At 41.8% G+C, this 19,689-nt stretch overlaps 1 protein-coding gene across 2 annotated transcripts; it reads left to right on the top strand.

Annotated features, from left to right (window-relative positions):
* The first annotated feature begins 748 nt into the window (after nt 1-748).
* On the top strand, nt 749-17,959 carry ZNF622 (zinc finger protein 622). Of its 2 annotated transcripts, XM_050937515.1 has the most exons (8): nt 749-871; nt 4,777-4,849; nt 5,191-5,796; nt 7,473-7,712; nt 8,624-8,786; nt 9,737-9,849; nt 15,122-15,265; nt 16,982-17,959. In XM_050937515.1, exons 3-8 carry the CDS (start codon nt 5,193-5,195, stop codon nt 17,107-17,109), a joined length of 1,392 nt encoding a protein of 463 aa, XP_050793472.1. In that variant the 5' UTR covers nt 749-871; nt 4,777-4,849; nt 5,191-5,192; the 3' UTR covers nt 17,110-17,959. The 2 variants fall into 2 exon arrangements, with proteins under 2 accessions (XP_050793472.1, XP_050793471.1); XM_050937514.1 differs by lacking the exon at nt 4,777-4,849.
* The last annotated feature ends 1,730 nt before the right edge of the window (nt 17,960-19,689 follow it).

Genomic DNA, 19,689 nt, shown 5'->3' with positions numbered 1-19,689 from the left:
TGCATGCACATTGCCTTTTACAAGACAGAGCAGTGCAGGGCTATTTAGCTAGAGTTGGTAAAAGAAACGTGAATTTTGAAAAATGTTGACTTTCTCGCTCTCTGTCTCATTTGCAAAACGTGTCCATTCGCGCCTGCTCAGTATTTTCCATGGCGTGTCCTCCCCGGAGATGTATTAAAGGTGCCCAGAAAATGCTTTTTAAAAACGGGCTGTGCCCTTTGGGCTTCTTCCAGCAACGCGGTGACCTGAAATGACTGTTGGCTGGGGCTGGGGGGGGGCGGGGGGGGCTCTTCTCCCCCCTCCGCCCGTCTCCCCCTTTCACACCATCCGCCCGCATTGCGAGGGCTCTTTGAAAACCGTCACACCCGGTCCAGAGGCGTCTCCCAGCCACGGGCTGAGCCAGCGGCCTCCAGGGCAAACAGACGGGGGGGGGGGGGGCTGTCGTAGCTGCAGACGGGAATTCACCTCACGAGTCCTGCCTGGGCCCCCAGCCCTGACCCGCTCCCGCCCTCCCGGCGACACTGTACGAAGCTGCTGCCCTGGGGTGCATCAGGCTGCGCCGCTGAGGGGCCAGGCCGGGGGGGCCGGACCGGGCGGCGCTTTGCTGGGCATCGAAGTGGCGCTGAGCAGCCGGCAGGGGCCGCCCAAGGGCAGCGCGGCGGAGACGCTCCTTGGGGCCCGCCGGGCCGGCAGGGGGCGGTGGCTTCCGGCAGAGCAGCTAGAGGCGCCTCCCTGCTGCCGCGGCCGACGCGCGTCACTGGGGCAGGGCGCTCTCTGCTTGTGGCCGCCCCGCGTTGGAATCCCGGGGGTCGAGCGTTCCAGCCCCATTGTCCCCGCGTTCCAGCCCGGCCAGCCGTTGCGCGCCCCGCAGGTAGGTGCCCGGTCACCGCCAGCCCCTTCCCTGCTTCCCGCGGGCGGCCTGGGTCTGGGGGCGGGGCCGCGCCGGGGGAGGCCCGAGAAGCCCCCAGCGCTTCCGTCCCGCAGCCGGGGAGCTACGCAGCGCTGCTGGGACCGCTCGCCTGTGGCTTTCCCGGGGCGGGGGGCCCTCGCCTCCCCCCGCAGAGGCAGCTCTGGTGCTGGGATGTGCCCAGCGCCCGGATTGCTGTCCGCAGCCCCGCCTTCATGGCACAAACAGAAGCTGGGTCTAAACCCAGGAGTTCAGACTGGATTGCTCCATGCCCAGGCTCTGCTGGGTGTGACAGGCATGGAGGGAGGGCACCCAGGGCAAGAGTTGTTGGAGTAAATTAGCTTTGCTGAGTTGATTAGCCAGACAGTCATGAAATGAATCCTACCAACCCTGTTTTAATGCTCCTTTTGCTGTTTTATACCTCCCTCCTGTCCTCCTAGGTTTAGTAAGTCGTATACACGCATTGTATATTTTATCTGTAGCCAAATTTCTTTTGACATTAAACTCAACTCGTGGTCTTTAAAAGTAACTTTGGACTTATCTGATTTTAAACCACCAAAAAGGAAATGCAAAGTGAAGGCAAAAAATAATTTTATTTGTCAAGCCATTTTTACCTAGGTTTTATAGTTCCTAACTGACATAATAGAAGATCTTATATTCTACTAACTTCTGTTTAGCAGCTGTCATTCTAACACTATGCTAGAATTGGAAAACGTTCAGAAAAGGGCAACAGAATCTATTAGGGGTATGGAATAGCTTTCGTACGAAGCTAGATTAATAAGACTGGAATGGCTCAGCTTGGAAAAGAAATGACTAAGGGGGGGATATGATCAAGATCTATAAAATCATGACTGGTGTGGAGAAAGTAAATAAGGAAGTGTTATTTACTCCTCCGCATAACACAACAACTGGGGGTCACCAAATAAAATTAATAGGTAGCAGGTTTAAAATGAACAAAAGGAAGTATTTCTTCATGCAAGGCACAGTCAACCTGTGGAACTTTTTGCCATAGGATGTTGTGAAGGCCAAGACTATAAAAGGGTTTTAAAAAACTAGATAAATTCATGGAGGATGAGTCTACCAATGGCTGTTAGCTGGGAGGGCAGGGATGCAAAACCATGCTCTAAAGTGTCCCTAGCTTCTGTTTGCTGAATGGGTGACATGGGATGGATCACTTGATGATTCCCTCTGAAGCACCCGGCATTGGCTACTGTTGGAAGACAGGCTACCGGGCCATTGGTCTGACCCAGTATGGCTGTGCTTATGTTCACCAGTCTTATTGATTTGGTGTCATGTTAAAGTAGCAGAAATCAGGTTCAGTAGAGGACCAACGGCAAACAAGTTAACTCTTCCAAAAATTAGATGAAACAAGTCTGTTCTTGGATTCCAAAAATTCAGTTACATTTAAACTTTGCCCCCTCAACACACACATGCAGACATATGAAAGAGAGAAAATTGAGGGTGTTTTTTAAGGTTAAAATTATGGATGAAAGTAAGTGTGTATAACAGAAGTGCTGACATAGCATGTGATCCCATAGTTAGTCTCTTCTATTTTATACCTTCGAACAGAGTGAATTGTTCCTGTGGTGTGTTAGCAGATGTAAATACTTTTGGTTGTTCTGGATTTTCTTGTGTTTTAATTTTATTTCTGAAATTGGTCAGAGAGGAATCTAGCAACATTCTTGCTTGCCATATAACTCTAACAAGAGTTAGCAAATACCTAAAATATAATTTTAAAAGAACCTGTCTAAATTATACAGCAGATGGCTTGCAGTGTTATCATTTTTTCCTTTCAAGGACCACATACTGCTGAATGGAAACAGGTTCTCATATCGGTTTAGAATGGTTAGGTCAGGGGTGGCTGAGGGCCACATCTGGGTTCCAAAACTGTATGGAGGGCCAGATAGGGAAGGCTGTTCTCCCCCCCGCACCCAAAACAGCCTGGCCCCCTCTCCACACAGCCCACTTCCTGCCCCCTGACTGGCCCCCCCAGGACCTCCGACCCATCCAACCCCCCCTGCTCTTTGTCCCTGACCATCCCCGTCTCTAACTCCCCCCCCCCACCCCAGGAGCCCACCTTCTATCCAACCTCCCCTGACTGCCCTGACCCCTATCCACATCCCTGCCTCCTGACAGGCCTCCTGGGACTCCCATGCCTATCCAAACACTCCCTGTCCCCGACTGCCCCCCTGAACCTCCTGCCCCTTATCCAACTGCCCCGTCCCCTTATCATGCTGCTCAGAACACTAGGACTGGCAGCCACGCCGCCCGGCCGGAGCCAACCGCACCGCCATGAAGTCTAGAGCACCGGGACAGGCCGGCGGTGCTCACAGCCCCAGCGCCCAGAGCGCTGGCAGCACAGCGAGCTGAAGCAGCGGGAGAGGGAGATCAGCAGGGCAGGGGCCAGGGGCTAGCCTCCCTGGGAGCTCACGGGCTGGGCAGGATGGTCCTGCAGGCTGGATGTAGCCCACCTCTGGGTTAGGTGGTGCATATTTGAATTAGAAAGCAGGGAGTGAAGTTGATCCTGACTGAAACAAAACATAACTATTTGAGTGAACATAGACCAGGGGTCGGCAACCTTTCGGAAGTGGTGTGCCAAGTCTTCATTTATTCACTCTAATTTAAGGTTTCACGTGCCAGTAATACATTTTAATGTTTTTAGAAGGTCTCTTTCTACAAGTCTATAATATATAACTAAACAATTATTGTATGTAAAGTAAATAAGGTTTTTAAAATGTTTAAGAAGCTTCATTTAAAATTAAATTAAAATGCAGAGCTCCCCGAACTGGTGGCCAAGACCCGGGCAGTGTGAGTGCCACTGAAAATCAACTTGTGTGCCGCAGGTTGCCTACCTCTGACATAGACATTTCTCAGTGAAGAATGAGTGACTTTTTCTCTTATGTATAATAATTTACTGGTTTATTTTGTAATGCTTATAAATGACCATTTTTCATGTTTTCTCGTACGTGTACATGTTTTTTCTCTGCATTTACAGATAAGAAATACAACAAAAGCAAATGCTGGTTTCAAACAGGAAATGTCAGTTCTGTAATGTACTTGTCCTCTGATTAAAATCTATACCTTTCAGTGCTGTACAGGCTCATGCTAGTGTTTTTGGGGGAGTTTTTTCTGCCTGTTGGTCCCCTTGGGGGGATTGCAGTTTTTGTATGCTGTTCGGGACTTGATTTTTTTCCCCCTCCATATTACAGGGTTGAATTGTGCTTTCCTTAGATTAGTCACATATCTGTAAACAGGCATGGTGGGTTTGATCTCAATTTGTGACCGTCTCCTTGTGCCCGTTTTGTTGTTTATTACCACTGTAGCATCTAGCAGTCCTGGACCAGGACCCTATTGTTCTGAGTGTTGTACAGACACAGAACAAAAAGACAGTCCCTGCCTTAGAGAGCTTACGATCCATTATGGTTTTAAAGTGACTCCATCAACATTGCATCTACTCAATTTAAAGAAACATTAATGATAACTTTAGCCATTGTTGCTATGTATTTGTGTTACTGTACCCAGCAATCTCCAATCCAGCAGAGGGCCTCATTATGCTGGGTGCTTTACAAACATACAATAAAATATGGTCCCTCATTCTCTCTGCCAGTTTTTGTTGTTTTATAGTCATATTTTCCTGTTTAACTCTCCCCTGTTGCTATGTGGGAGACTCTGACATACAAAAGGGGAAAATGACTGATACTGGAGGGAAAAAAGTGTCATTGTACACAATATGCTGAAAACCAAGTGAAAGCTTTCTCTATCCCTTTCACACTGTATTATCTTAGTCATTTCTTGTGACAGTAGAAGGCGTAAAAAAAAACATACAGAAGTATTTTTTTCTTTAAAATGGTCATGTCCCCTTTTTAAAGACCTATGGGTTGCATCCTACTGACTAGAGACTTCAGGAGTTTGCTCTTTGGTGAAAAGTGGAGAGAGCTATAGGTAAGTCTCTTTGGGGCACAGGCCATCCTTTTGCTTTGTGTATGTACTTGGCCAAGGGGTCCTTGTCCTCCATGATGAGGGCTTCTAGGTGCTACGATAATACAAATAATAAATAGTAATACATCTTTGATAGTTGTAACTAACTTTATATCTTTGTTTCATCCCTTGCAATGGCTATCGCATGATCAGCATTTCATAAACGTTACTAATGCACCTGCACCAGGATTGCATCAAATGTGCAATTGCTCAGACAGGCAAGGACTGGCTTGTTTTTCATGTCTCCTCCTTCTGCCATATTTTGATCACTTTCTTTTGATATGCTGCCTTTCTTTGCTTCCCAGTAATGGCGTCTTATACTTGCATTACGTGCCGTGTGGCTTTTAAGGATGCTGACGTTCAGCGTGCCCACTACAAAACCGACTGGCATAGATATAATCTAAAACGGAAAGTTGCTGACATGCCACCTGTCACTGCCGAGAATTTCCAAGAGAGAGTCATAGCTCAGAGAGCAGTGACAGAGGAACAGAACAAAGTCACCGCCACCTACTGCACAGCTTGCAGCAAGAGGTTCTCCACATTCAATGCCTATGAGAATCATTTGAAGTCCAAGAAGCACCTAGAACTTGAAAAAAAAGCTCTCCAGGCTGTCAACAAGAAGGTAGAAACCTTAAACGAGAAGAACCGGGAAAAGGGTCTGGCCCAGGAGAGCCTAAACAACGATGAAATAAATACAGCTATTCAGCAAGCTGTCAGGGCCCAGCCATCCTTGTCTCCAAAGAAGATACCATTGCTCCCAACTGATACAAGCAGCTCTCCACCTTCTGCTGGAGGTAATTTGTCACAGAGCAGAGAGCAATTGGAAAAACCTCCAAGGGTACAGTGGTTTGAACAGCAGGCACGGAAACTGGCAAAACAGGATGCAGAGGATGAGGAGGATATGGAAGAAGGTAAGAAAACCAGCAAGGTGGTAAAATGGTGGCTCTGGGTAAGCAAACTTAGTTTTTGGTTTTGGGTAGAAGCCCCCTATGTGTTTTTAATAAAATTTCTGCAGGCAGGAAAACATTGTTAACAATTCCAGGGGGGAGGCTTTTTACTAATGACAGTTCACACAGAAGAGGTTCCCACCAAAAAATATTTGCCATAAAGAGGGAAGAAAGATTCAAGTCTAGCAAAGTTTACTGGCCAGCGATCTCATTCATAACTTTTTTCTTTTTAAAGATTAACTGAAAAGTTTTCTAGTTACTAAGAATAGAGGTCATGTGTTTTTCTCTCATAACTACTGCTTCTGTTATGTCCATCAAAAGCAGTGTAGGACCTGCACTCCTTAGCCTAATGCTCCACTCCGTTACAGCAGATTTATGCTGAAGTAATTCCATTGATGTCGGTGGGGATCAGGTCCCCATGTGTTAGATGTTAGACACATCATCAACTGTTGTGCGGTAAACCTGTTTCTGTACTCTGCTTTGGAAGATATATAAAGAAGAAACCAACATGCAACTATTTTGCTTTAAGATATATTTAAGTTGTAACACTGTATCTCAGGAGGTTTCTGAGGGTTCATTTTACCTTTAACGTTTTGATACCAGTGCTGTTTGTTTAGAGGTGTACCATGAAAGGATTAGAGAGAGTAAGAAAGGAGTGGTCTCTCTCTGATTATCTTGGGACCAACGCAGCTGCAGCAATACTGCAAACAAAGGTCAAAGGATTGTCAGTTTCAGGCTTTTAAAGCTAGAAACCAATATCCGATAGTAACATTATCAGGTCACTGGTTTGAATCCCATCTAGGTTGGTAATTAATAGTTACCATCTGAGAACTCTTTAGTGGCCTATGTGAAATGAGTTTACTATCTTCTGGTTCCTAATGGACATCACAAACAGCCTTCTCAGTTGGCCCTTTTTGGCATTTACAGAAGATTGAAGTGTCACAGGAAATTATCTTGATGCCCCTTCCCCCCCACACTGTTACCCTCCCCAGTGAAATTTGAAATATATTGATAGAGCAATGTGTGGGATCTTGCATGAGTATCAGAGGAGAAAAAACCATGACTGGAAGCAGTACAAGTGACATGAAAGCAATTACATAGCTCCAGTTACTTTAAGAACGCTGCTTATATATAACTTAAAATGTTTCTTTTGTCATAAAGATGTATATGTGAAAAGAGTATCTTTGATTTTATAACTTTCTGCTCAGGCTGCTAAGTCACTACAGGAAATCAAAATCCTCATGGTTTATGACAGAATTGGGTTGCTTTTTTACCAGTTATGCTTTGTTTTAATGTTACATGGTACAGTAGTAATGTTGCTCCTAAAGAGCAATAGGATTTTCATAGTAGAGAAGATTGTAACTAAATTCTTAGATCTGGTGACCCTGTTATGAGCAGTTTTGACTTTTGCCTTAAGCTTCCGTCATTTCTTTGTAGGTTAGTTTTATTGACAGTGGTCTGAGCTCACCACATGATTGATTTTAAATGTCTGTATAGTAATTAGAACACAGCATTTTGTATCAGTTTATAATTATTATTGGTGATGTAAACATATTCTGTACTAGAGCATACAGATTACACTTATTTGCTTGAAAAAAAGATGATGTAAATAAACCTAATGTTTTAACTTGCACTGAAAGGCTGGGAGGATGCAGATTCTGATGAAGCTGGAGATTCTGAAGATGAGCAGATGGAAGGTGCAGTGGGGGAAGATGAGAAACAGATTGCTGCTGGTGCAGTACCGCTCACAGACTGCTTGTTTTGTCCTCACCATTCAAGCTCTCTCATGAAAAATGTGGCCCACATGACAAAAGCCCACAGTTTCTTTATTCCAGATGTAGAATACCTTGTGGATCTCAGGGGACTGATTAAGTACTTGGGTAAGCGTGACTCTTCTTCACCCACCCCCCTCCTCCACCACCACCAAGGTTAAATACCCTGTTTTGTTGCAATAAAGTCTCCAAGATTTGAGCTATGACTTCAGTGTCATGTGATATTCATGACTTTCATTCAGTCAAATGTATGACTTAATTCCAGTAGATCTAGGAATAACCATATTCTATCAGGCCTCAGGTCTATTTAGTTCAATGTACTGTCTCTGACAGTGACCAGTACCAGATGCTTCAGAGGAAAGTATAAGAACCCTGGTGCACTGGACAGCTTTTGGATAGTCTCCCCCCATATTAGGTCTTAACCTGATCTCTAATAGTATTGGTTTAAACAGCATGAGGTTTATGCAAAAAACTTCAAGTTCTAAAATATTTACACGGGGTGTGCCTATTACATGGACTCTCCTAGTGAATGATGATGCAAATATTTGCCAAACTACTATTACAGTTATAAGAAAGCAGCTCCACCGCACATGGAATGTTTGCTATAATCAAACTAGATTCATATTAAATTTATCTATCCTCACTAAAGCTCTTCTCATAGGAATTGACTCCTTGGAACGAGCAAGAAAATGCACAAAAAACCCTTTTTTTATAGCATCTCACAGAGTTTTTGCCCAGTATGTGTAAAGCCCTCTGTTTGTCATTTGAATTATTCTTTAAATACATGGACTTCTTCTGTGAGGAGGCAGAGTGGTTAAAGTCCAAGGGGACCAGGGCCCTAATTCAGTTTCTGGCAATGACTCTCTAATCTGGAGAAAGTCACTTACTCTGGCTGTGACTCAGGTCTTCCATCTGCAAGTGGAGATAACCACTTCAGGGATGCCAATATTGATCATTGAATTGAATGTAAACTCAAAATTATACTTTTCTTTTTTTTTCTCTTTTCCCCCCTTGCGCAGGAGAAAAAGTTGGTGTTGGGAAAATCTGCCTGTGGTGCAATGAGAAAGGGAAATCCTTCTACTCAACAGAAGCAGTGCAGGGTCATATGAATGATAAAAGCCACTGCAAGCTCTTCACAGATGGGGATGCTGCCTTGGAATTTGCAGACTTCTATGATTTTAGGTAGGGAAATTTTTTTCTTCCTTGCCACAAAATTGAAAGCAGAGAGAAGTGTTGAAACTTGAAACCCACTTTTCCATTGGTGACCTTCTAGAAACTAGACCTATTTTTAATGTTTATACTTAAGGTCCTAGCAATTCTTGAAAAATCAATTCATCAGTCAGAAGCTGTCTTGGGGACAAAGCTACTGTGCACTTCAGAAAAAATTAACACCTTAAGCATTCACTTTAATACTAATAATATATTAAACAACCCTTCCAAGTATGCAAGTGCATAATGGTATGTGCTGTTGTTGAGTGTGTGTTTTTATTTATTTTATTTATTTATTTATTTATTTAAAATGAAATGTTAGACCTGTTAGGATGCTGTTGTCCATCCATACCAGGGGTGGGCAATAATTTTCGTAGGGGGGCCACTCTATGAATTTTGGTAAGTCATCACGGGCTGCACATTTCTACTATATTAATGGAGGGAGTGCAGGGTCTGGGAGGGAGTTTAGGTGCAGGAGGGAGCTCCAGGCTGGTGCAGAGTGTTGGGGTGCAGGAGAGCGTGAGAGGTCTGGGCTCCGAGCAGGGGCGGCTCCAGGCCCCAGCGTGCCAAACATGTGCTTGGGGCGGCATGCCGCGGGGGGCGCTCTGCTGATCGCCGGGAGGGCGGCAGGCGGCTCCGGTGGACCTCCTGCAAGCGTGCCTGTGGAGGGTCCGCTGGTCCCGCAGCTTCGGTGGAGCATCCGCAGGCACGCCTGCGGGAGGTCATCAGAGCCGCAGGACCGGCGACCAGGAGAGCGCCCCCGCGGCGTGCCGCCATGCTTGGGGCGGCGAAATGGCTAGAGCTGCCCCTGGCTCCGGGAAGGAGTTTGGTGCTGGGCAGGGGATTGGGGTGCAGGGATGGCATGCGGGGTCTGGGAAGGAGTTTGGGTGTGTAATTTAGCAACTGCTGCTGCTGTTCCACAGGAGCAGTTACCCTGATCACGAGGAAGGAGAGGATGTGGTGATGTCTGGAGAGCTTCCAGCAGGGAAGAATTTAGAATATGATGACGAAAGTATGGAACTGATCCTCCCTTCAGGTACTTACAATAAATATTGTATCAAAAGTACCTATCTTCTTGGCTTTGCTGTACTTTAAATTATTGCCAACAAAGAGAGATTCCCATTTGTGTCATGAAGCAGACGGTTTGCTATCCACTTGTCCTTCATCTGCTTTGATCTCAAATTCTTTTGTTCCATTTTCAAATTGAAGACCTGTTTCCATTTGAATACTCTTATTCCATTAGCTCAAATTGAAATGTATAAGATTTCTTAATCTTTCTAACTTGCCATCCCCTTGCATTTGTGTGTGTGTGTTTGGGCATCACTTCCTCTTATTTACCCTTGACTTACTTCATGCATGCAAGGATGTAATATGTACTTCATTGCAATACATCTTACAGAGAGTAAGTTCTGCGCAGTGTAACCTGGTCATAGGTAACTAATTTTGACAACCTCTTACTCAGATATTAATTTCCTTAAGCAGCCACATATTGTTGTTTGTGTATTAATTTCTACACTGTCTGATGCTTTGGGGTATAGTTCCACACGCTGAGATCCCTTGCATATGCTTAATATCAGCACATCCCCATGATCCTTTAAAGTGCTGTCAAATGCACCATGAAAATGGGGAAAGAGATCTTTCCTCCAATTTTAGTTACAGTAGTCTTGTGTGTATTACTTGAAACGGTAGTAGGTTTTAAAGAAAATGCAGATAGTGAATAAATTGATGTGTCTCTTTAACGGTGATCTGTGGTGGAGAAACTCTTGCTTTTGTACTGTTTTTTGGTTCTTTATGATTTAATTACAACTTATTGGTGGTTAAAGATGGCATGAAAAGCAGCTGTGGTGCAGTAAGGGAGGCTGTTCGTTTTTTAGAACTTCAAAAATATCAGGAACGTTGCATTTTGTATTCTATTTTTGCTGAAGGACTCCTTGAAGGACCAGCGAACCAAAGTAGGAGCTTTCTCAGCCTTCCTATGGAAGAGTTGGATGTTAAATCTTTAACAAAAAGAGACCTTTCCTCTTAAGCAACTGAGCTGAAGGGCCTCATCTTAAAAGTAACACATACTATTGTCACTGGGAGCAACTAAGCCTAAAATGGCTAGATCTGAAAGATTAGAGGAGAAGCTTTCTCTTCTGTTTTTGTTTTACTGTAGTCTGAGGGAGACTTTCTATGGGAGATGAGTGCCAAACTCCCTTTTATTCCTCTGAAAATCTTCCTCCTTCCAGTTTCATAGTTTCTCTCACATAGTCAGTTTCACTTTTTATATGCTGCAGGTCTTTTGTGAAAAATCCGATTCTTTCAGGGTAATGTCAAACATATGCCAGACCTGACATTTATAGTTTAAAAAAACAAATCAAAACATTTCTTGATCTGTCTTTTTTTAAAGGGTACAAATGCTTTGGTTTTTAGTTCTGGTCCCGTTTAGTTTTGAGGGTGAAACACATTAGAAACTACTGGTGCATAAGTAGAAAAACTGATGATTTTCTCACTAAATTGTAGCTGGTCTAGTGATACGCAAGGTATCTTTTGATCTCTAAATTGATCAATGATGGGAAACCAGTAGGGGGCACTGTGGTGCTTTAAATCTTTTATTTTTTTATTCTACCCTGTATTATCAGACCACCTGTCTCTGCAAAGGTTCTGTAGGTGTTTATTGCATGTTACAGTGATAAAGGTGTTTTAATCCATCACCATTTCAGTGCATGGAAAGACAGCACTCAAAAGTTCATTTTTCCAGCCATCTGTGTTCCTATCTGTTGTGCAATACTTGTATTTCTAGAGTAGATTTGGTTGGTGTAAAATGAGGTCATCTAGTTTATTTGCTAAACTTCCACTTTAATATTAAACACTGGACACTTTTTAAACAAATCTAATTATCCGACGTGTAGGTACCTGGCTTGTAATTCATTTGCAAGATATGTGAGTGGAACAATGGAGTATGTGAAAGTTCACTTAGGGAGGCTGGAATGATAAAAATACACTTCCAGGCAAGGTAGAATTAAATTATTGATTTTAATCTTATTATGCATTTGCGCACTTTAGTTATTTTTCTAAGGAAAGGTTGATTCTTAGTCATTGATAACTATTAAAACATGCCAAATTTCCTGCTTTTGTTCTAACCAGGAGAATACACAGTATTAGTACACTTATTTAAACAAGTATATTGCTTAATACACATTGATTCGGCTGCTTAATTTTTATGTTTGAAAATGGTGAATGATTCATTTCTTTCTTACTAGATTGATTTGATTTTTTTTTAACTTGGTATTTGTGCCAATTTGGATGCAAATTGGAATTCAATTAAAAATGCACCAAACCTGGAAAACCAGCACTTTTAAAATGACCTTCAACACATTTCCCCAGTACATTTATCAAAACATGTTTTGCATTTAAAACTTCTTTCCTTTCTTTAATAAATGAGAATTCTCAATAGTTAGTGAATTGAAATGATTGTTTCTGGCTGCCATGGCCTACAAGATTTTAGGACTATTAGCTCAGCCTATCATCTTTTTATGTATAGATTGGAGGAGGAAAACAAACTTTCCTGCTTTTTCACCTCCCAGTTGGTTTCTCAGTTTTGAATTAATTAGTTATGGAACTGAACTAGTCGAATAAACTGAAATGAAATGAAGAAAATATTCTCTCTGCACCTGTAGAAGAGGCAACTGCTCTCAGAAGCTGGCTTTGGCCTTTAATAGGGGCTGTCAAGCAATTTAAAAAAATTAATCGCGATTAATCACATGATCAATCAATAATAGAATACCATTTATTTAAATATTTTTGTTTTCTACATTTTCAAATATATTTCAATTTCAACACAGTACAAAGTGTACAGTGCACAGTTTATTTTTGATTACAAATATTTGCACTGTATAAAATAAAAAATAGTATTTTTCAGTTTCACTGTTGCAACTATTGTAGTGAAATCTCTTAATCGTGAGAGTTGAATTTACAAATGTAGAATTTTATGGTTAAAAAAAACCTGCACTCAGAAATAAAACAAAGTAAAACTTTAGAGTCTACAAGTCCACTCAGTCCTACTTTTTGTTCAGCTCAGACAAACAAGTTGGTTTACATTTTCAGGAGCTAATGCTGCCTGCTTCTTATTTACAATGTAACCTGAAAGTGAGAACAGGCGTTCTCATGGCACTGTTGTAGCCAGTGTCACAAGATATTTACATGCCAAATGCCCTAAAGGTTCATATGTCCCTTCATGCTTCAACCACCATTCCAGAGGACGTGCGTCCATGCTGATGATGGGTTCTGCTCAATGACAATCCGAAGCATAGCAGACCGACACATGTTCATTTTCATCATCTGAGTCAGATGCCACCAAGCAGAAGGTTGATTTTCTTTTTTGGTGGTTCGGGTTCTGTAGTGTCTGCACTGGAGTGGTTTTTTGAGTTAATCACGTGAGTTAACTGCAATTAATCAACAGCCCTAGTCTTTAACAAACTCGGTGGTTCCAGGTGCTTAGCCAGTGACTGCCACCAGTTCAGTGGTTTGACTTTCTTTAAAACTTCAGCAGCACACTTGTACTGCTTGAATATTGTTTTTAATTAAATTATTTTGATAGACTAATCATTTCAAATTTAATTTTAAATATTTTTTTAAATAAACCTACGGTCTTAATTAAATTAAATTAAAATTTAACAAACAATTCTTTTCTTTTTTTTTAAATCATCAATTTTTATCCATTCTGCTTTCACCTCTTTTTGGAAGATTACTGGACAGAAAATAGTTAAATGAGATTTATAGAATCATATGGGCTAAGAAGAGTACATCTTAACAGAGTACTGTTGAACTAGAAAACCTAAACCACATCACTATCTAGTCTAGGGTTTTCCTTCCCTGTAGCTGTAACTAACATGCAACAACACATCTAATCAGTGTTTCGGTGCTAATAACCACTAAGTAAAGTCAGTATTGACCTCCTTGGGGTCATTGGTCTGCCATGTCAATAAGCACAAGTCTCTCTCATTTCAGGGCAGTATAAAAGCTGTAATCAAAATTAGACAATTGTTAGCAACTAGGGGTTGACAGTCACTGTTGACAAACAGGAAAACAGGCATTTGTTCTCTTGTCATAAGTGCTCATCTTTGTGGAATTAAGCATTTTGGCTGCAGAGTCTGTCCCTTCATTACCCATTTTTCTTTATTATCCAGTGAGCGGGGGCATGTTAGCCATTCCAGTTTGGTTTGTTTATGCAGGGGTTCCACAAGGGATCACAAAGTAGTAACTGAAGATCTCGAGGGAATTCAGAGTTTTGGATTCCAGTCCTGCAAACTCTTGTGTGGTTGGAGCCTCAGGTCTTCACAGAGCGCTTCTGCAGGTTGCTGTGTTATTGGAGCTGTATTTTGCCATGAAATTACCTTTCCTGTTTTCACTACTTAGTATAACCCGCCAAATTGTCAGTTTGTTTAAAAAAAGAAAAAAATGGGGGGAAGAGAAATAGGATTTATTCCAGTGATAGGCAGAGGCTTTATTCATCAAATGTCATGAAACAAGAAGGGACTGTTATAACTAACAAAACTTACCCTACCAGTCTTCATGTTCTGGTTTGGCAGTAAAAATGTAATTAGAAAATCTCTCTCGTACTCCTGAATTATGTGATGATGATAACGTGCTGCCTGACTATTTGACCAGTTACAAAACACGGTGCCATGTAAATGTAAATCCTCTGTGCTTATCTTGCTATATAAATCTTGATATTGGGCCCATTTTTTTGACTCTGCACAGCTCAGATTGATCATCTCTGTTGTTTCACAAGGAGTAGAGAACCTTAGTGAATTTGTATTATTTTGTCATTAGGACAGTGACTCCTACTGACCCTTAAATCAAGATGGGATGGCTTTCTAAATGAGATGCTCTAGTTCAACCAGAAGTTATTGGGCTTGATGCAGGAATTACTAGGTGAAATTCTTTGGCCTGTATTCTTTAGACTAGCTGATTATAAAGGTTCCTTCTAGCATTAAAAAGCTGGCCCAAATCCTTGCAACAAAACTAACAGTCAATCGTCCTCTCCATTTCCTGCCTTTAATTAAATCTTCCTGGAGGCTTTTATAATTCCTAGCCATCCTTTAGTTGAGCTGCTGGTCTTTTTCTGGCTTTCCTCTCTTCAACATGTGGTATACTATGGAAGCTGCTACATTAGTCACACTCTATCATAGTCCTAAAACATCGGATCCTTTTAAAAGGCACTCCTCAATGTGATTACTTTCCAAAGGCGCTTGGACGATTACTTTGCTTCAAAAGCTGGCTCATTGTGCTTGACTTAAACTGTAAAATATTCTCTTGTGTAACAGGTGCCAGGGTTGGTCACCGTTCCTTGATGAGATACTACAAGCAGCGGTTTGGTTTGTCAAGAGCAGTGGTTGTTGCTAAAAATAAGGCGGCAGTGGGCAGGGTGTTGCAACAGTACAAAGCTCTGGGTTGGACAAGCAGTACAGGTAAGTGACAAACTTAAGTTCTTTAAACTCTCTTTTGAGCCTGTATTCTTGGAGGGAGGTGGGTGTCAGACCCTGGTTTCCAGCCCAGCTCAGCCATCTACTCTGCTATTTTTAGTGCTGTATGTGAGCCTGAGTCTGTCATCCCAGGCTGTGAGACTTGCTGCCGCTCCCTGTGTAGGCACACTCTTAGAGTAGTCTCCTTATACCAGCATTTACATGATTGAATTCTGTCCATATAGCTGCTACTTGGGGGTGCTGTCAGATTTGGTGCTTCACTTCCTAGCAAAGAGCAATATCACTTTTGCAAGGAGAAACTAAACTTCTGGTAGGTAAAAAGTGAGAAGAGCATCACTGCTCTGTGGTAAAAGCTTGGACCTTATCTCCTGCACCATATCTGACTTTTGGGTGTCCTCTTCGTTTCTGGCACATAAGCACAATACATTGTAGAAATTTGCCACCCCTGCATATACACAAATTAATTGTAGACACACTGCTTCTTATAGCAAAAGTGCATTTGTGTACAAGCCTGAAACTTTCCAGTCATAGTTGGGTGATGTGAAGTTATGAAGGATGAATCTAGGCTAATGTACAAAATAAATAAAGGTGAGGTTGGCTTTTCAGAACTAGAAGTTGCATAGCCTGTTCCTGCCTGCTAAATTCAAATCCTGTTTTCAGTTATTACATGTTCTTCCTTAGTTTGCGCTATTGTACTTCTCTTCGCTCCTGCACTACTGCAGCTATATGTATTGCACTGTAACTATGTAGTTCAAATATTTTGTCTGAACAGTGCTATGCCCAAGCCTGTTGTGTAAGTGTAAAGTATTGCGGAATACTTCAGAGGATTAATGTAGAATTGAATTCTAAACATTTTGATACTCAGGAACATAAATATTGTATTGACCACAAAGTAAGGCTGAATGTGTCAAGTTCTAAGGTTAATAGGTTGTCTTTGCCAGAGGTGGCTGACGGTAATTAAGATTACCTGTCCATTTGTGTGTCACTCTTTCCTTCAGCTGTCAATGCTAGCATCTTCTGTTCTTGCCATTTAATATGGTAATACATGACCCCAGCGTAAACTGTTCTTTGACAGTCCCAGTCAAAACCATTCAAGTTTTGGATACTTGCAGTGAATGATCTCCAGATGAAGAATTATTTGCAGAAGTTATTTGGCAAATAACTTCAAATTTTTTTAAAAAGAAAATTAAGATTTGTTTGAATGGAGAGACACACTTCAAATTATTCAATTAATTTAGGTCTGTTTCAGATCTGTAGCTATTCAGAAACACTCTCCCGCCTCTTCTCCCTCCCTCCCCCCAATTACTTAGACCTTGATCCTCTCATGAGCTCAGAGCAAGCAAACCCATGTCCACATGTAGAGATCATTGCAGGATTAAGCCACTTAGGTTTTCATGGGGAAGTTACAGATGAATAAGGGAAGGTGTGAATTTAAAGTGATGGGTATACAGGTTATAAGCCCCTGTTGGACAGTCTTATTCCAGCATGAGGTCTCTTTTCAGCTTAGTTTACGTTGCTTGGGAAGAAGGTAAAGCTAAAATGAAACAAGCCACTCTTACTGCAGAATAAGTGTCTACCCAGAAGTTTAGACCTCGGTAACTGTATTGCTGCAGCTAGACTGGTGTAATTGGCGGCAAGGCCTTATACTGTAAATCAGTCTTGTAAGCTACTAACTTTTCACCCTTTTCTCCTTTACAAAAGGAGCAGCGCTAGCACGTGAACGTGACATGCAGTATCTACAGAGGATGAAGTCTAAGTGGATGCTGAAGACGGGAATGAGTAACAATGCTACAAAGCAGATGCATTTCCGGATGCAAGTCAGATTCTGAGCTGCCACAACTGCTTTACAGAGCTTGTTCCAGGAGAGGAGAATTAATAGCTTTTTGGGGGGGTGGGGGGGGGGGGGGAATGTCATTAAAATGGACCCTGGTACCTAGCCAAGGACTGTCTGGATGCTACTATTCCTTCTCTGCCCAAGTCTTGTTAAGAGATCTTGTATTCTAATAACTGTTGGCCTGTCAAATTTAAGTGTCCAAATAAAGTATGTGGTATAGGTTAGTCACTGGTGTAGGTCATGCGCATTCTACTAGTGTCTATCTTTATGCAGTAGGTTGTGATTGAAAAGCTGACTTGGTGTTGTAATTGAATTACAGAAAACTGGTGGGAGGGGTGGCTAAGAGAAGATTCTGATTATAAACCTGAGGTGAGAGAGAGGTCTGTGCTTCAGCCCTTCTGGCTTAGAGTAGATGATTTTCTTTTATATGAAGTAGGAGAGAGCACTTTACCAAAGTTATACACTTTCTTTATATCAAACAATCTTGTAAGAGGCACTTTAGACAGGAGTGTTAAAATCCTTCAGTGGGTGAATTAAGGAGAGCTTTTCAAAATGAGCACATTGCCAGCACATGATGAGTGACAGGAATCTACTCAGTTGTGTTCAGTTTATGTAGAAGTTTCCGTGCTAGTAGTTTGAAGTAACACTTGACCTAAAAGGAAATGGTTATTTTTTTGTTCTGAAACCATATTTCCAGGGTTTCAGTTAATAGTTTCTATCCTGTCAAACTCAGTGTGCCAGAAAACAGTTGGGTTTACTACAACTATTACAAGTTGTCTGTTTGGATTTAACTTCAATGTAATGTTTTGAATACTTCATTAAAATTAAAGTATACATTCAAGGTACTTTTACTAGCACCGCTCTCATTATGAATTGTTATTATTACTCATTACTGACGAGAGTTGAAAAGTTAAGGTAGTGGTCACCTTTGCAGAGAGGCATTTTTACATTCTTGATAAAACACACAATCTTCTCTAGAAAAGCAGCCTGCTAAACTAGGGTCTGTCTGACACAGCTGTCTAAGAAACCCTCTGTTGCTTAATTTGGGGGTCTGACTTATAACAGCATATCTGATTTCTGACTGATGCCTTTGCCACTCCACAGTTGCAGTAGAGTATGAGAAGTGCAGAAATATGAACATGTCAGCATGGAGCACACCAGTGCTACATGCCTGACTATGGAATGTGGCTAAGAACCAGTCTTTTCTTCCAAGGTTATCCCAGCTACTACTACATTACTTTGTCAAATTAAATGCACATTTTTACACTGTGCCATCAGATTATTTCTGTAATAAAGATTTGGTCTCTCCTCTAGCTCTACATACACAGAACCTTCTTTCTGTTTCCTGGGACTACTATTAGGTTTATGAAAAATCTGAATTTCATCATTAGGTTTGATACATTAGTGCTTTATTGGGAAGGTAAGGATTATTAATGTAAATTTCACTGAAAATTAAGCGTGAGTGATAACCAGCTTATGTTTTTAGAAAAACTACATGAATAGTATTCCACCTTGCTATAATTTTTGCTTAAGGAAGCTTGCCTGCAAGTTGTTAAAGCAGGACGAATGTCACCATTTTCAAAATGTGTCGCTTGTAATGGGAAGGTATTAGAGAAGCACCAGACCTCATGTTAGGCCCATGACACCTGTGGTGCTCAGAAGCCCTTTAAATAATCAGTAAGAACAGAAGGGTCCTTTAGCAATTCAAATAAAAACAAACAAAATTTGACAGTGTTCCTTTTATCATCCTAGGGGGAGCATTTACATGCTGTCTCAGCTATTTTTTAGTCTAACAGCACTGCTTGGGTTACTCTCCAGCTTTAGGTTATCTTTCCAAGCATAAGGGAATTCAGAGTCTCAGTTGTGAATACATGGGACCCTGACCAAGCCTAGGAAAAAGATGCAAGCTGCCATCTGATTTTAACTTACTCTTTCCTACATGATGCGTGGATTTCCCCCAACCCCTTTTCTAGTAGCATGCAAGTTACGAAGGAGTGAGACTCTAAATTGCCAGAACATATGCTATACTACATATCACCTTTGTAGAATAAATTCAAACTATTAAGGATCTCTCTCTCTGAGGGTTGCTGAGAAGGGCAGAGCAGATGAATATGGTGATCACAACTATTCCCACCTCTTACGTAACCCAAGCTCTGCCACTGGTAATTTCTGCCTCATGCCTATAACTTGTGCTTGAACTACAGCATTACTTAGATTTAAGGATTATCTTTCCCAGAGGGGCTAAGTGACCGAGAATCCACTACAGCTTTAGGCAAACTGTTCCAATGGTTACCTTTTGGTTTGTCACTTCTCTGAATTCCTTGCAGTTTTTCAACATTTTTAGAAGTGTTGCTACCAAAACTGGACTCAGTATTTAAGTGCGGTGCATAGACTACCATAGTTTTAAATCTGCATTGAGAAGCAGTTTTTACAAGTGACAGTTGATTTAAAGTACAAAAGATGGAATGATTATTCAGCAATATATTATGCAGTTCCTGTGCACTTCATACACTTACAAAGTACAAATCACAGAAGCATGGCCAAAGGAATGGAAGTGTTGGATCTCTAACCAAAA

The sequence above is a fragment of the Gopherus flavomarginatus genome, chromosome 2, assembly GCF_025201925.1.
Source record: "Gopherus flavomarginatus isolate rGopFla2 chromosome 2, rGopFla2.mat.asm, whole genome shotgun sequence".
Taxonomy (NCBI): Eukaryota; Metazoa; Chordata; order Testudines; family Testudinidae; genus Gopherus; species Gopherus flavomarginatus.
This window is presented reverse-complemented; position numbering and strand designations above follow the sequence as displayed.

Coding starts and splice junctions, on each gene's coding strand:
- ZNF622 (XM_050937514.1), top strand. CDS start 5,193: ATGGCGTCTTATACTTGCATTACGTGCCGTGTGGCTTTTAAGGATGCT. Junction 7,713..8,623: donor GGGACTGATTAAGTACTTGG/GTAAGCGTGACT, acceptor CCCCTTGCGCAG/GAGAAAAAGTTGGTGTTGGG. Junction 15,266..16,981: donor GGGTTGGACAAGCAGTACAG/GTAAGTGACAAA, acceptor CCTTTACAAAAG/GAGCAGCGCTAGCACGTGAA.